This window comes from Triplophysa dalaica, chromosome 19 (genome assembly GCF_015846415.1).
Source record: "Triplophysa dalaica isolate WHDGS20190420 chromosome 19, ASM1584641v1, whole genome shotgun sequence".
Lineage (NCBI taxonomy): Eukaryota > Metazoa > Chordata > Actinopteri > Cypriniformes > Nemacheilidae > Triplophysa > Triplophysa dalaica.
Window position 1 is genome coordinate 3805564 of NC_079560.1, and position 15297 is coordinate 3820860.

At 37.5% G+C, this 15297-nt stretch overlaps 1 protein-coding gene across 2 annotated transcripts in view; it reads right to left on the minus strand.

The window, feature by feature from the left end:
• Nucleotides 1-3544: 3544 nt before the first annotated feature.
• The window catches only part of LOC130407701 (potassium/sodium hyperpolarization-activated cyclic nucleotide-gated channel 1), a 76807-nt gene continuing 65054 nt past the window's right edge, over nucleotides 3545-15297 (minus strand). Inside the window, exons 8-9 of one of the 2 annotated variants that reach the window (XM_056730852.1) lie at nucleotides 14722-14772; nucleotides 3545-8182 (exon numbers count right to left, since the gene is read on the minus strand). In XM_056730852.1, coding sequence (XP_056586830.1) covers nucleotides 7179-8182; nucleotides 14722-14772 — 1055 coding nt within the window. In that variant the 3' untranslated portion in view covers nucleotides 3545-7178. The remainder of the gene's footprint in view (nucleotides 8183-14721; nucleotides 14773-15297) is intronic. The other variant, XM_056730853.1, reaches the window with a different exon arrangement.

Below are 15297 nucleotides of genomic sequence, written 5' to 3' on the forward strand. Positions count from 1 at the left end.
CTCAGTCCTGGAGATCAGATGAGGCTTCGTGTTTTGAACATGTATCCAGATCCAGACAACCGTCGGAATTGTGTGGAAAATTCAAACGTCTGGAGGAGCCAGAAAATAGTTCACTTAATGCTCTCTGATGTAGATCCTTTTAACTTCTCACATCCACCACAGAGACACGACCCACTTCAAAAACACTACAAGATCTACTTTACAAAGCCTATGAATTGAGTCATGATGTTATGGAATATTAAAAAATTAAAAATATATTTTCGATTTTCGTTTACTTAAGTGTTGAATTGAAAGTATACATCTCAAACATACTTCTACTAGTATACACTGCACTTATGGTTTGAGGTCATGGAGGTCTCTTCTGTAACTGTAGTGCTGTTTTTTGTCTTTCAGAGGAGATCAAGCCTGTAATCTTGCAGTGAGCAGTTTATGTAACTGAATCTTCTCATATGTGGTGTCTGAATATAGAGAAATATGAGCTCTTCGAGAACTGATCTGAACGCTTTAAAAGAAAAAGCCAATCTCAATGTGTATGTATGTGAATATGAGATTGAATTAGAGAGATACAGTACACAGACATGTACATCTTCTGTGGGTGTGTCCTGATAAACATGTCCCACAAATATAGTCACAATTCCAGTGATTATTTGTTTAATATTGTGGCTAAATATTTGGTCCATATGAGAAAAACAGGTTATAAATAAAACTAAATGTTTATTGGAAAATGACAAAATGCAGACAGGTTTGTGTGATGATTAGATTTAGGGGTATGGGGATACAATATACAGTTTTTAAAGTATAAAAATCATGGAAAGTCTCCATAAACATGGAAAAAACAAAAAAAGGTAGCACTGTTTATTCCCATTTTTACACCATCAGGTTTTCACTATAATTCAAGCTTGAACTGCTCAATACTTTCTAATATTTGCCAGGTGGACAATCGACCGGTCGCCCACATATGCCCTTGATCGGCTGCAGACCTTCTATTTTCACTCACCCGCCCTCTGGACGGTCATGAAAACCCAGCTGAACCGGACCAGATTCTCCCAATGGGACAGCAGACAAAATAGAGCAAACTGGTGCCTGACAACACAACGCAATGTCACCTTGAGAACAATAGTGCCTCAGCCTATTTAAATCTGTTTCTTAATTTGTAACGTTACAGACCAGCTAAATTACTAAACCAATTTGAGTAGTAGTAAAAAATGGTTTTACCTACACATCATTTCTTTTTAATGATCGTGCTATTATTTTTATTTGCTGTAGATCTGCTATCTGTCAGTGATCTGAATGCACTGTACCTCCAATATGTCCAATAATGTACTGCAGATATAATAACACCCAGTTGGTTGCTGAACCCTAACTGGTAGAAGTCTTACATTTTGAGATTTTAATCTACGCTATGCTTCCCTGACAACCCTGTCTAAATTCAATAAACTTAATGCGATTGGCTTGAGGACATGCCATTAATTGATCTCTTGACAGTACTGTAATGAAATTCCAATGTAAAGGCAATCAGACAATGAATCTGTACAGCACGAAGCCAGCGAGAGCGAATGCGTTTTCAATTCACTGCCGTTATCATCTAAAACAGCAGAGCCATTACAGAATAAAGCATTTTCAGAAGTCACCTGACGCAAGATAACTGACCGGCATCTTCAGCTCTGAGTGCTGATTCACTTCCTCCTGGAGGTTATTCACATTTCACACTGATTCAGAGGAAAACACCCCCCAAAAAGATGATTATTTGCTTTTTTGTGAATCTTTTGTGTATTCTGCACCGTCTGGTGTCGCATCAGCCAAAATGTTGTTTTCGTTTCCATTTTATCTCAATAATGATGTTGGATTCAGAATGTATCTGTATTGTTTCAAGAACAAAGTTATTCTTTTGACCTTTTCTAAGCAGCTCAAGAAACACAGCGTTCTAAGATGACAGTGAATATAAAAATGGAACGGTAGAATTGCTGTGTTAGCATGTTAGCTATGATAGAAATTCAAGCTGAACCGCTGTCATGTGAAACCCTGCTGTTCTTGCAGAAACACAATGTTCAGAAGGTCGGGTTGTCTGATCGGAAAAGAAATGATGTTTTAAACAAGATTTCTCTAAAAGCCTGGGGTGAAAATGCTCTCCAGTCTTCATGTCTGAATGAGATGTTAAGTGACGCTTAATGGCCTATTCAAATCATTTCTGTTTTTAAAGATTGCACGTGCAATAAAGGACGTCTTTTCATAGAGATGTGATGGCCAGACAGTCTTAAAGTGACAGAATGTCAAGTGCAGAATTCTGATGGACGAATCTTTATTCTAGAAGCATCCTGTGCATGCACATTTCATTATTCAGCATGTCTTCATGTCATGACCGCTTTCATCCGTTTTCTTTAAATGAAATCGGTTGAAAGCTGTCTGGAATTCTAAATGGGGGGATTTGTCTTTTGTCATGTGTTTTTACCGTGACTTTCTTATCCTCTCTGTGACTTTAATGTAGTGTTGGAAAATTGAAAACTGCTTGTTCATCACTTTGTCTTCTGTACATGTAAAACGTAATTGCAGAGATGTGTTCTCAAAGTTTCCAGTTCATTATAAAGCACCATATGATATAGTTTAGGGAATCCAAAAAGATGAGGTTATAAAGAAATCCGCATACTTGCATTTTGATTTCAGTTTTGAGGACCCTTATAAAACCATTAGTCACATTTACAATGTTGCCATTCACTTTCTGTCAATCAAATCCCTATCCTTTAAATATTCATGAATACAAGTTTGTGTTATGAATTTACAATCTGTTCCTTTATTAAAACCCAACAGAGGATTTTTACGTATGTACAGATGCAGATGTCTCGGGCTTATTAAGCATTCAGAAGTCTAAGTCTGTTGTTGAGTGTGAGTTATGAACACGCGTATAAGAGTTCAGGTCCTGCTGTTCTGTTAATCAGAACAGACAGCGAGAGGCTTCTGTCGTAATGTATGAATACTTCATGACTGATAACTGTATCTGAGGCTAATGAATGGAAACCCTGACCGCTCCATAGACATCATTTTTCATTCCTCCACAGGAGCCACCGAGACTTATTAATCTTTATCTTTTTCTCTCTCGTCCTCCGTCACTCTGTCTCGCTCTCTTTTTTTTCCTTTAGTTCAACAGACATAATTCATTTTTATTTTCACTGGTCAATAGAATACATACAGGGTATATATTTATCTCATTGTATTGTATTCTATTCTAGATTCCATTATTAATGGCTGGCCATGTGCTTGCTTTCATACTTGTGAATAAACAAATTCACAAAAAAATGTGCTTCAAAATGCTATAGAAGAACCAGTTTTGGAATTTATGGTTCCATAAAGAAATTCTTTTTAGCGGAAAAAGGTTCTTTAGATTATAAAAAAGAAAGAAATGGTTCTTACAAAAGCCTATAGGTAAATGGTTCTTCTATGGCATCGCTGTGAAGAATCTTCTGTACTGTCTTTTTAAAAGCGCGCAATAAAAGTTTTACCACCACTAGTAAAGCAAAAGCTTGACATGAAACGGACACAATCCCAGAGGTAAATGGCAATAGTACTTTTATTTTTTCTCTATATTTTAAAGGTCTATTATTTACAAAGAAACAAAAAAACAAAAGAAAATCAAAAATTTTGACAAACACCGTTTGTCTGCATATAGGTGTAAGAAAGCATACATTTACCTTTTTATTCTGGATCGAGTAACTATAATTGTTCATGTTTGTTTATTGTTATGACTTTCCCCTTTTTATTTCAATTTTTTTAAACCAAGCGTCGGTGCACATGAACAAGCATAATGAAAAAAAAAATCAGCAGAGATTAAAAAGAGCTTGAGGCCTGTTCTAGAGTCTTCCATCTGTGAAATCTTGCATCATTACAGTAGAACGTTTCGAACAAAATAATTTCACCTGAATCGTAGAAGTTGCAAACCAAACATTTGGTTTTTCCCTTTATTCCATAATCACTCCTCGTTTCCCTTTGCATTTCTCATTCACCATGACATAAACACAAATGTGAAAAAACAAAGATATGTTCTGGTTTTCTCAAAACACCTCGATGACTGCATTCGTTTTTTAATATAGTGTTATGAACGTCTCCTCGTCAACCCAACCCAGAAATCTAACAGTGTTTACATGTGAGAGGAAAAAGCACATTGACGAGAAGCATTTCCCTCTGAAGGCAAGTACAGTATCAAAAACCATCCTACCAGTACACTAGAATCTATACACTATGGCATAGCAGGAGTTAAGCTCTGTTTGTATTTAAAGACACAGTACCTCCTTTGCGCCCTGAACAACAGGGGCCGGAGGATGTGATTCAGGATGATACAGTAACCCCTTCACTTATCCAACCTTTGTCTATTTCATCTGCTTCTATACTTCTCTTTCTTTAAAATGAAAGTGCATTTCATGATAAAAGTTTTTCATATGTTTCCCTTTGGCCAGTTTCATTCAATGCAACATTTTACACTAATAAATTAAACATCAGTGGCTATAAAATAAAATACAAACTGCAGAAATTTACACACGTTGAATCACACCAGACATATTTTCATTTCAGTCTATACTGTTTTTTGTTTCTGTTAAATGTTTTTTGCATATTATAGGCTATATATAAATATGCATCTCCAACGCAATCTCACGGTATTGCATAACTAAGTTTTATAAATTCGAACAATGACATTTGTGCGTTCTCGTACGATCTGCTTTCGCCCCAGAGACGTTATGTTAAGGGACTAACATCGTACGAATTCCTCGTAAAATAGTTATTATTCCCGTGAGATGGCGCTGGCTTTTCACTTGTATGTTTTTCAACTGATACGTTTGGCCATTTTCATTGCTTTTGATCTCCTCGAACATTGAACATACACGTCGTCTACACACACGTGTGCACAAGTGCGCGCGCACACACGAGTCACAACCGTAAAATGAACAGGATGAAACATGGCTATAGTTTAGGCACAAATACTTAATGTCCTTTTCGTGAAAATTCAATGTTTTTGATACGCAGAAAAAACGTCTAGGCAGACGAACGACCCCAAAAAAACGCAACCTCACGATACATTTAAACGTCAACATTTTTTAAGTAGTTTCTCTTGAAGCATTTGTGACAATGCATGCGTTTATGGTTGGCTGTATGGGAACCGCACTGGTACAGCACAGACACACGTGGACTTCTGGAGTTTCAGAGCCTTTTTTCAGTGGAGCGGGGGGCTTTGAGACTTTGCAGATGTGAGGTTAAAAACCTCAAAAATCGCAGCATCTGCGTCCTTTTGCTTTCAGCTTTGATATCGGCAGATGGATTTTGGATGCCACCCAAGGTCCATCATTAAACCCAGAAGAAAGAAGCTTGAAAAGCATTGAAAAAAGAATAAATAAACGAAAAACACGCGTCACAATGGGCTACAGATGCTAGTTACTCTTTCTTAAATCATTTTACCCGCACACTGATGTGACGTTTCAAAGTCTCAAGCCCCGACTGAATGAATTATCACACGACTAAGACAAAAACCTTAATGCAAAGCAGCTTTTCGTTTAACGTCAATATTTTTCTGTCCTCCTCTCTTGACAAGTTGAATTCAGAGAACACAATTGCTCTTAATCATTTCCAGAAGGAATACAGTAATCTGCTAGCTCTTCCAGTAATGTGCTGTGTCATCGGTTTTAGATTTCCAAGTTATTTTGTAAGACTACCAAGGTAAAGCTAAGCTTCAAAAGCATTGCATTAAGTGAAAAATTGTTAAGATAATGTTTTTCACAGTCTTAAATATATCAAATCATAGATGAATATCCATAATATTAAGCACATAGTTGGAGTGGTATTGACTGTTGTGTGAACTGTACATGTGTTAATACTGATTCATACAATTCATTTACAAATAACTAATAAATATCAAGGATCTATCAATCGCATGTATGCCAGTCGCTTCCTTATGTCTGCCAGCAAAAACTGAACTATAACAATGAAATAAATACACTTAGAGAATGTAAAATGATGTAACACAGGTGAAATGCATTAAGATTGCAAATTATATATTGGTGTATTGCCCCAACACTGCACAGTCATGTTGCTTTACCTTCTTATGATATTTTTTTAATAAAACTATTGTTGTCAGAACTAACTACAGTGCAATGCTACTTGCATTAAGGTTTTTCTCTAATGGTTGTTTTCGATGTATTCACACATTAGCATTTGAATATATATAGATATAAATATATATGCATATATAGGCATTACCCAGGCTGCTGACAGAGAAGACATTTGCCATGTTTGAGAAATGCACCACACATTACTTTGTAAATACTAGTTCTACAAAACTATGTACAACACACATATAGGTAATCTTTATATCAGTCTATTGCATAATGGTGATAATCTTTAGTTTTATAAATATTGTAAATGTACACTGACATTTCATAATGTCCATTCCCTCCGGAAATGAGAAAATAAAACCATCCCATCATCCTTTTCTAGAAATGAACATGAAATTAAAGACGTTCGATGCACAAACTCCGTCTTGAAACGCAACGCAATTACTGCGCCGACACAAAGTATTGCAGAGATCTCCGATCTGGTGCTCCGAGCATTATCCGGTGTCTTCCAGCAGGTTGGGTTTATACATGTGCTTTTTAAAAACATTTCAGTTTTCCCCATGTTCAGACATTTTCCCACAGTGATGAAGCTGCTAAATGCTGGACTTTTGTCATCTTCTCAACATGAAAAGAGAGAACGAGATATGAAAGGAACGAAAAGACATTCCCAGACACGATGCGTTCCTGTACCAAAACGATGAACGAAAATCCAAAGCATAAAAGAAATATAAACAACTCCAGACACATTTATAGTCACATGTTAGAGGAAGACTTGTGTTTATACTTGTGTTTTTTTCCCATATGGTCAATGCCAAATATTCTAGTTGGATTCTCACATATATATATATATACATATACTGTATATATATATATATTTATTTATTTGTATAATATACATTCTTAAGTTGAAGGGGAAGTGTGTCTAAAATATAGTACAAGGAAGTTCTGTACAAGATAGCTATGAGGTTATTTTTTCAGAGGAAGTTGGTGGAAAAAAAATACTTGAGTCTTTTCCCCCTTCTGTCTATCTCCGTAAAAATCAATCAAAATATCCTTAAAAAATCAACAGGAAAAAGTAAAACGGGCTCATAAATTCGATGCGAATCGCATCTTGTCTTGTTCCGTCTCTGTACCGCTTAAGACTGCCGACTCTCTCCTGGAGCCCGTGGAATCCCTGTGCGGGCCACTAGAGGGCGCCGCGCGTACCGGCGGTAACGCGCCCGATGACATCTGCCTGAAAAGGACGACCCTCTGCGGGACGTTGGTGCGGATTCCGCTTTGCAAAGCGGAGCCCGGCGCCTGGACGCCAGCTGCGGATCCCATGGGTGGCGGAATGGAAGCGAGCGATTCTCCCGACGTCGGGTGCGCCCGGACAGCCAATGAGGTCTCATGGGGTAGCGACGGCTGCGAGGCGGAGAGGTGACGTACGTCTCGGCTCAGGCTGCCAGACTGGAGAGCTTGTGTGCTCTTGTGGACCTCACTCCGCTGTGGGGACGCCCCCTGTGACGGCGGCTGCTGCTGTTGGGATATGGAGGCGGGTGAGGATGGCTGGGGCAAGGCTTGCTGTACAAGGGATAGCTGAGAGGCCGTCGGCGATCCGTACTGGAATGTTCGGCTGGCTATTGGGGTCTGCACTGGGGGGCTGCATACAGACGTGGTGAATGAGCACGGGGACATGATCGCAGATGCCGGCTGCTGTAAAGGCGTAGGGGGATTCGGGGAAGAAGAGATAAGGTTGCCGTGAGAGACGCTGGGCGCCGAGAACGTGACACCCTGCGAGGGCGGCACTCGACTCGATGGGATGATGGTTGCCGATGTGCTGTAGCTTAGTGCGGCGGCTTGTTGTAATTGGTTGTTCCCCAGAATAGCGGTCGCCGTGGCGAAGGGTGGCTGAGCGGGGGAGTTAATGATGGAGTTTCCAGACATCGGCGTGGAATTCATCCCCGTGACCGATTGCTTCCGGTCCACCATCATTACCATCTCCCGGTCCTGCCGGATGATCTGCTTCAGCAGCTCGTTCTCCTGCGTGTTGAAGACGCCGGCGTTCAGATCCTTCTGGAACTTCTGGAGCAGGAGTGAGTTCTTCTTCCCTGTTAGGGGGGAAAAGCCAAAAATGTATGAAATGGGGTGAGTAAGAACAAAGATATTTCAGAAATATCAAAGGGTGGGTTTGGCTTTACTCAGAGATTTTAAGTAGAATGAATAGGTTTAGATGTTGGCGTCAACATTTGAGCCTCAAATGAATCTTAATAAACATTTTGCTTCAGTTCTAGTTCAAAGACATCAAATTATAAATTACAGTCACTGTTTTCTCACAAACCACAACTATTACATAACAAAGTAGACAAGAACATTTTTATTAACTACTGTAATACTATATTAAAAGAACACAGAAAAAGTTTCTAGGCATCAGACTGAGCAAAAATTGGTGCAAATCAGAAGCAAATGGTCCTTCTCTCTTCTGTTACTGTATAAATTTTAATGACCTGATTGTCTGCTCAATTCTCTCAGTAATCTGAAGAACGAGGATAGATTTTAACATCTAATAAGCATGTCGGACAATTAGCTTTTAATTAAATGTAGGCCTAGCATCTTTCATTTTAAATCTTGATGGAAACCCTGGAAATGTGTCCTGCTGGCCTTGGTGTTAAAGGGACAGTGCACCCAAAATAAAATAGCCATTTATTCACTCCCATGTGGATCAAAATTTGTTCAGACTCTTATGTGGAACACACAAAAAATATATTTTGGGATGTCTCAGTGGTTTGTTTTCATACTATGGAAGTCAATGGTGGTCAGTGTTGTCTGGGTACAAACGTTCTTCAAAATATCATCTTTTGTGTTCTGCAGAAGAAAAAAGTCATACGGGTTTGAAATGATAAGAGGGTAAGTAAAGGATGATAGAATTTTCATTTTGGAGTGAACTTCTTTCTTCCTTTAAATGGCATAAGGGCTCTCTCAGTCATGTCTATTGTTGAGTTCTTATAAGAAAATAATATCTGAAATAAATCTTAAATGTCTCTACACAAAAATCTTAAACTAAGCTACAACAGGTCTCTGATCTTGCGTGTCTTCAAATGGCAAATAAAAATATACTGACAACCATTGAACATAGCAAAAATGATCCTTCTCTAGTGGGTTACTGTGAGATCAATGCTGTCTTCTATAAAGTTAAGAAACAGCTGATCATTTATTGAGTAATGCTTGTACAGAGAACAAGAATATTAGATTATCTATGGCTGATGGATATTAGGATTTCCTTATTTGACTCCAGTCAACCAGATTTATTCATTTCAGTCCTTATCCGGTAACTATTTGTGACCCTGGATCACAAAACCAGTCTTAAGTAACACGGGAACACTTTTAGTAAAAGACAAAAATACATTGTATGGGTCAAATTGAAAGATTTTTTATTTATGCCAAAAATCATTAGGATTTAAAGTAAAGATCATGTTACATGAAGATATTTTATACATTTCCTACCTTTAATATATAAAAACTTTATTTTTTTAAATGGATGGCTTGACACAGTGCCCGTGATGAACAACTTCAAAGTCAATTTTCTCAATATTTAGATTTTTTTGCACTCTCAGATTTCTCAGTTTTAAACGGTTGTATCTCAGCCAGATATTGTCCAATTATAACAACTCGTACATCAATAGAAATTGTATTTATTAAAATAATTGTCCAGGGCCACAAGAGATGCATTGATTTTTCTAAGAAATGCTCTTATTACTGTTGTTTTTGTCACAATAGCTGATCAGAACTGTATTGTTTCAATAGTTTGTCGGGTGTGGTGCTCATGAACTGATGGCATGAAGCGAGAAGCTATCAATCACCCAGCCAGAGTCATAAGAGCAATGCGGTCGGAAGGACACTATAATGTCTTTACTATTCAAGGTGAAACACATTTTCATAACCTTGCAGTTGAGGGGCAAATAAATTAGCTGCTATAGAGCGAGTAGCTGAAAATAAACTAAAGCATTCATTATATTTAATCTGTTTACTTGCTAAATACAGATAATCAGTTCGACATTAAAATGGCGCACATGTCTTTTAAAGGAGCAATTTTAGCGGCATCTAGAGGTGAGGTCACGAATTACAACCAACAGCTCACTCCACCACTCCTTCTGCCTTTCGAAGCACTATGGCGACTGACACAGAACTAAGATGTCGGCATGTCTTCACTTCTTTGCCGAAGGAGATAACATATTTACGAAATGCACTCTGTAGAGCAGTTTGTCCGTTTAGGGCTGCCGTAGAACAAGATGGCGAATTCCATGCAAGGGGACCCGCTGTGTAAATACATAGAAATAGCTCATTCTAAAGTAAGAAAAACATAACGCTACATTATGTAAGATCTTTATACACCTCATAGACATAGTTATGTATATTATATTGCATTTCTGTCAATAGATACCCCCCAAAAGTGACACACTGGACCTTTAATATACTGCTACATCATACAAAATACATCCATTTTCTATAATCATTACATTGTCTATTCATAACATTCTAAATGCGCGCAAGACCTTTCCTTTGAGGAGGGGGAAACAATCAATAACCAATAACACAGAGGTGAGTTTCAGCGCTGATATCATCCTCTATCAGCCGAAGCGGAAAATGAGAAATGCAGCGTCACTTGAGAAAGAAGTCAGGTCTCAACAAGAACCCTCATTCAGACGGACAGGAATACAGTGTACACAATCACATTTCCTCCCTTGAGACTTCTGTGAGACTTCGGCTTTACACACCTGATGTGTTCTTGAATGTCAAAATACGCACAATGGTGCGAACTGTTTGCCCCATGACGTCTGGAACCCGCATTTAGGAAATCGTCTTAGCTATGGAAAAAGCTATGATGTGTAATTCACCGGCAGCCACAGTGAATAGAATCCAATTAAATACAGATACTGTCTACCTCTAAAGCAACACACCTACTTTTTATCAGACTTACGTGTTGCCTGAAAAGACGTATGGAGGGATGATGAATTCTGTGAATGAGGAGTTGATCGTGTTATTCATTGATTTGGGGATTCTTAAAGGGGATGGGCTTCCAGACCTCTAGCTTCAGATTTATATTAAAAACTGGTCTCAAAGGGTTTCAACGTGTTCTGTAGATGTCCTGCAACATTTTAAGGTCTAAAGTTTATTTTAGAAGAAACTTTCTGGTGTTTTTTATCACTACTGATGTATTGAAAAATAACACGCATAACTTGACACAAAGCATTACGCATATAAGGGTCTGATACAGGCAGTTATTTTTTCATCACTAATGTACTGTACAACTCATGAAAAATTGCAACAATTCCATCTATTATTATATTTCAGGTTTTTTCTGTTTTCTATGATTTCTTCCCTTTGTTCCAGCATGTATTTACTGTAAATCTGCTTTGCAACAATGCAAAATTATAAATAAATAAAAAACGCTATAGAAATACATTTGAATTTAACTGAATTTTGTTTGGTTTTGAACCCATTTATAGAAAATCATACATTTATATAATCTTGGTTACTTTATTTAAATAAACATTTTACCCTAAAATGAAAGGCTTCTTCATTTACTCACCTTCTAGTTATTTCAAATCTGTATACATGTCTTTGTTCGATTCAACACATAAAGGAAATTTGGAATAAGGTTGCCAACCCCCAATTTTGAGGCACCATTAACCATAGTAGGAATATTATTTTGTCATTTTTTCGTTCTGTTGAACACAAAAGTAGATATTTTGTGGAATTTAGGAAAGCAAACAGTTCTGGGGCACCTTTGACAACCATTTTAATTTTACCTACTAGTCAATGGTGCCACAGAACTGTCAGTTGCTAACATTCTTCCAAATATCTTTCTTTGTGATCAAACACATCTTTAGAAGTATGGAACAACTAGAAGGCAGGTAAATGATGACAGAATTTGTATTTTTGGGTGAACTATCCCTTCAAGTAAAGAATAGAAAAAGTAAAAGAGCCTTTTTAAAAAAAGAAAAAAGCCAGGTTTTCAAAAGCAAGACATTCTGAACATTGCTTCAACATTGATTTCACAGTAATCCAAAGTTTCAGAACAAAACCTATTAAAGGGATAGTTCATCCAAAATGGAAATTCGGTCACCATTTACACCTTTTGTAATTTCATACCTATATAAATAACTTTGTTCCGATGAACACTAAGAAAGATATTTGGAAGAATGTTAGTCATTTTCATTTCCGGCCATCATTGACTACCATATAGTTGGAAAAATTAAATGGCAGTCAAATGTGCCCGAGAACTCTTTTATTTTCCTAAATTCTTCAAAATATCTCATTATGTTTTCAACAGAAGAAAATATTTTTTTTCCTACTATGGTAGTGGATTATGTCCCAGAATCGAAAATTGCTAACATTCTTCAAAATATCTTTCTCTGTGTTCAAAGCAACAAATAAATGTAAACAGGTTTCAAACAACCTGAGGGCAGGTAAATGATGACAGATTTTTCAATTTTGAATGAACTATCCATTTAAGGGCTTATAAGGAGAAATATGTAATTCTGTGTAAATGTTCTTAGACATTCAATGGAACGGAACGTTCTCTCAGAGATATTAGCTCTCTGCATTCTTCTGGTGCCGGGCTGGCATCTTCTGTATCTGTGTCATTAAAGACGTCTAATAACCTGGAGTCTGTCTTCTCTAATTAATGAGTTGAATGTGGTGAGCTGTAAACCCGGCACCTCATTGAGCACAAGCACCTTGCCAGGTGGCTGTGACGTTTGGACCGTAGCTATAAATAGGCTGGAGAAGAAAAGCTTATGTTTTAGAAACTATGTGTGATGTTATGACCGATGTTATTTAGGTGTGTCACCAGACAGGATCCCATTGGTCACTGAAAACCTGGAAACATCATGGACATCAGTCGTCACCTTGAAATGAAAAGGTTCTATCTGACATTTGTGTCACAATCGAGTTATTTAGATATTGACTTATTTACATTATGTAATGTTTCAGTAAACAAAAAAAAACTTTGAAGCTCAATATCTCTGTTCAGAATGCAGATAGAACCTTATTATTCCAAGGTGGCCAAATGTTATGACATTTTTCATTGGCCATAAGAAAACGGACATTATGGGTTTGATCTGTAGAATGATTTTTTTCAACCACAAAGAACTGGCAAAGTCATTGAAAAAGAACTAGATGAGTAAATATTGTAATGGTTACCCAGAAATCAAAATGTTGTTATTTACTTACCCTCTTTCCAAAGCTATATGGTTTTCTTTCTTTTTAAATAAATCATTGAGTTTGACTTTTTACTTCAAAAGCTCGAAAGCTCCAGAGCGACCTTACAAATATCTTCAAAGTTTCCCCTTTGGTGTTCCAAGAAAGAAAGTCATACATGTTTGAAATAGCATGATTAGGGTGAGTAAACAATAACAATTTTCATCTTCCCTTTAAATATATGAACAAAATTGTATAATAATTATTCCACAAAATGGAGTCTTTTAATATCAAGCCCCAGTGTTTCATCATTATCTTGCCTTACCTTTTGAATGTTTTAATAAAACAGTTTGCATGCACTGACTCTCCTAAAAACAGACATACGTCCAAACAAGAAAGGGAATAGACCTATTTGCCTTGACTTAAACAATAGCATGCAACTTTCATTTAACTCACAATGGCACTCTTATCAGCTCTGATTTGTTTTGAGGTCCACTGAATGAATGCATGCTGGCTGCATTAAGCCTGTGGATCAATTCACATGTGAGGGGGAAAATCTGGATCGTCATGTGGAATTTACCTGCTGCCTACTGGTCGGCCAGGACACTCTTGAAAACGAGATGAGCTCATCTCAAGAGGGGCTCCTGGTCAAATAATTTTTGAATAAAGATAGATACATCAATTGCACAGACATGTCATTCCGGTTAATGCATGGTTATGCTTCTATTCTCTTGGTTTTGTCAAATTCTTTCGGTTAGGACGAGACAAGCATTTGCAGTCCAAAAAAAGGTACATGGAGCACGACTCAATCATGTCACGGTCCGTATTTTTCCCTTGTATGAGACAAGACCCCTTGTTTTAGTTTGGCTAGTGGCAAATCACTTGGATGAGGGCTGGCAAGTTGCAGAAAAACAAGCCTGTTCTCCACATGAATGGAAAAAAGCTTTGACCATCTCGTGTTGTGGCCGACGTTAATCGACTCTGAAGAGTGATAACATCTAAGCCACAAACGGAGATGGGTGCAGATACGATTTGAGTTTGAAAATCTGACAGCGTTATGCATACTGTCCTCTTGGGGATCTGTTTGATTTGATTGGCCTGATCATGTCAATTCTTATCTGTTATTGACTGGCTGTGACTTGCGTGTCACAGTGGTGTGGGCGCATCGATCCAAACCAATCCAATCTGACTTTTAGTGCAAGGCAAGTCAATAGCAGCATGCCAGAATTTAGAAAACAAAGAAATAGAAACTTTAAAATTTAAAAATGAATAACGTATAGGGCCGGGTTGCAGGCAAGAGGGTAAAAAATGCTCTCAACTCAATATTTCTATAACCAAAGAACGTGGAAAGGAATTTATTTTTCATGCACTCAAATGTACGCAGAGCTTCATGCTATATTAGTAATCATCATAACCGATTCATATGCTTATAGGAGAAACAATTTACTTTGACTTTCCAGGTCACATCTTATCCTATCTTCAGGTCTTATCTTATGAACTGCGAAATCAAAAGATAAAACACACATTTTACTCTGGTGTACTGAATTAAATCATATCAACCCCCTTTTCCAATAATACGGTATATTACAAAATATAAAAAAATTATATAAAAAATATGAGCTATGCTAGGATGTGACCACTGAATTTCAGATATAGTCCTTTCTATCACAAACCAGTCAGATATCTTTACTGAATAAAAGATTTATGGAAATGTTGGGCGAAGAGTAACAAAGCTCATGGTCACTACTCGCTGACAGAGTCAAGAAACTAGTGACAAGGTCATCGACCAAACCCGCCGGATGGTGCAGAACATCAGAGCGGTGTTCTACGAATGTTCAGAATGTGTTAGCTCACATTTGAATTCAACACAATTCAAATTCATGATGAACATTGGCCTGTACTTCCACAATGAGATAAAGAATAATATATTACAGAACCGTTATCTGTCTTAAATAATTTCTCATTTTTCTATTGCATTGTTCCAATTTGAATGTTTTTTTTGTTTTTCTATAAAGAAAGCGTG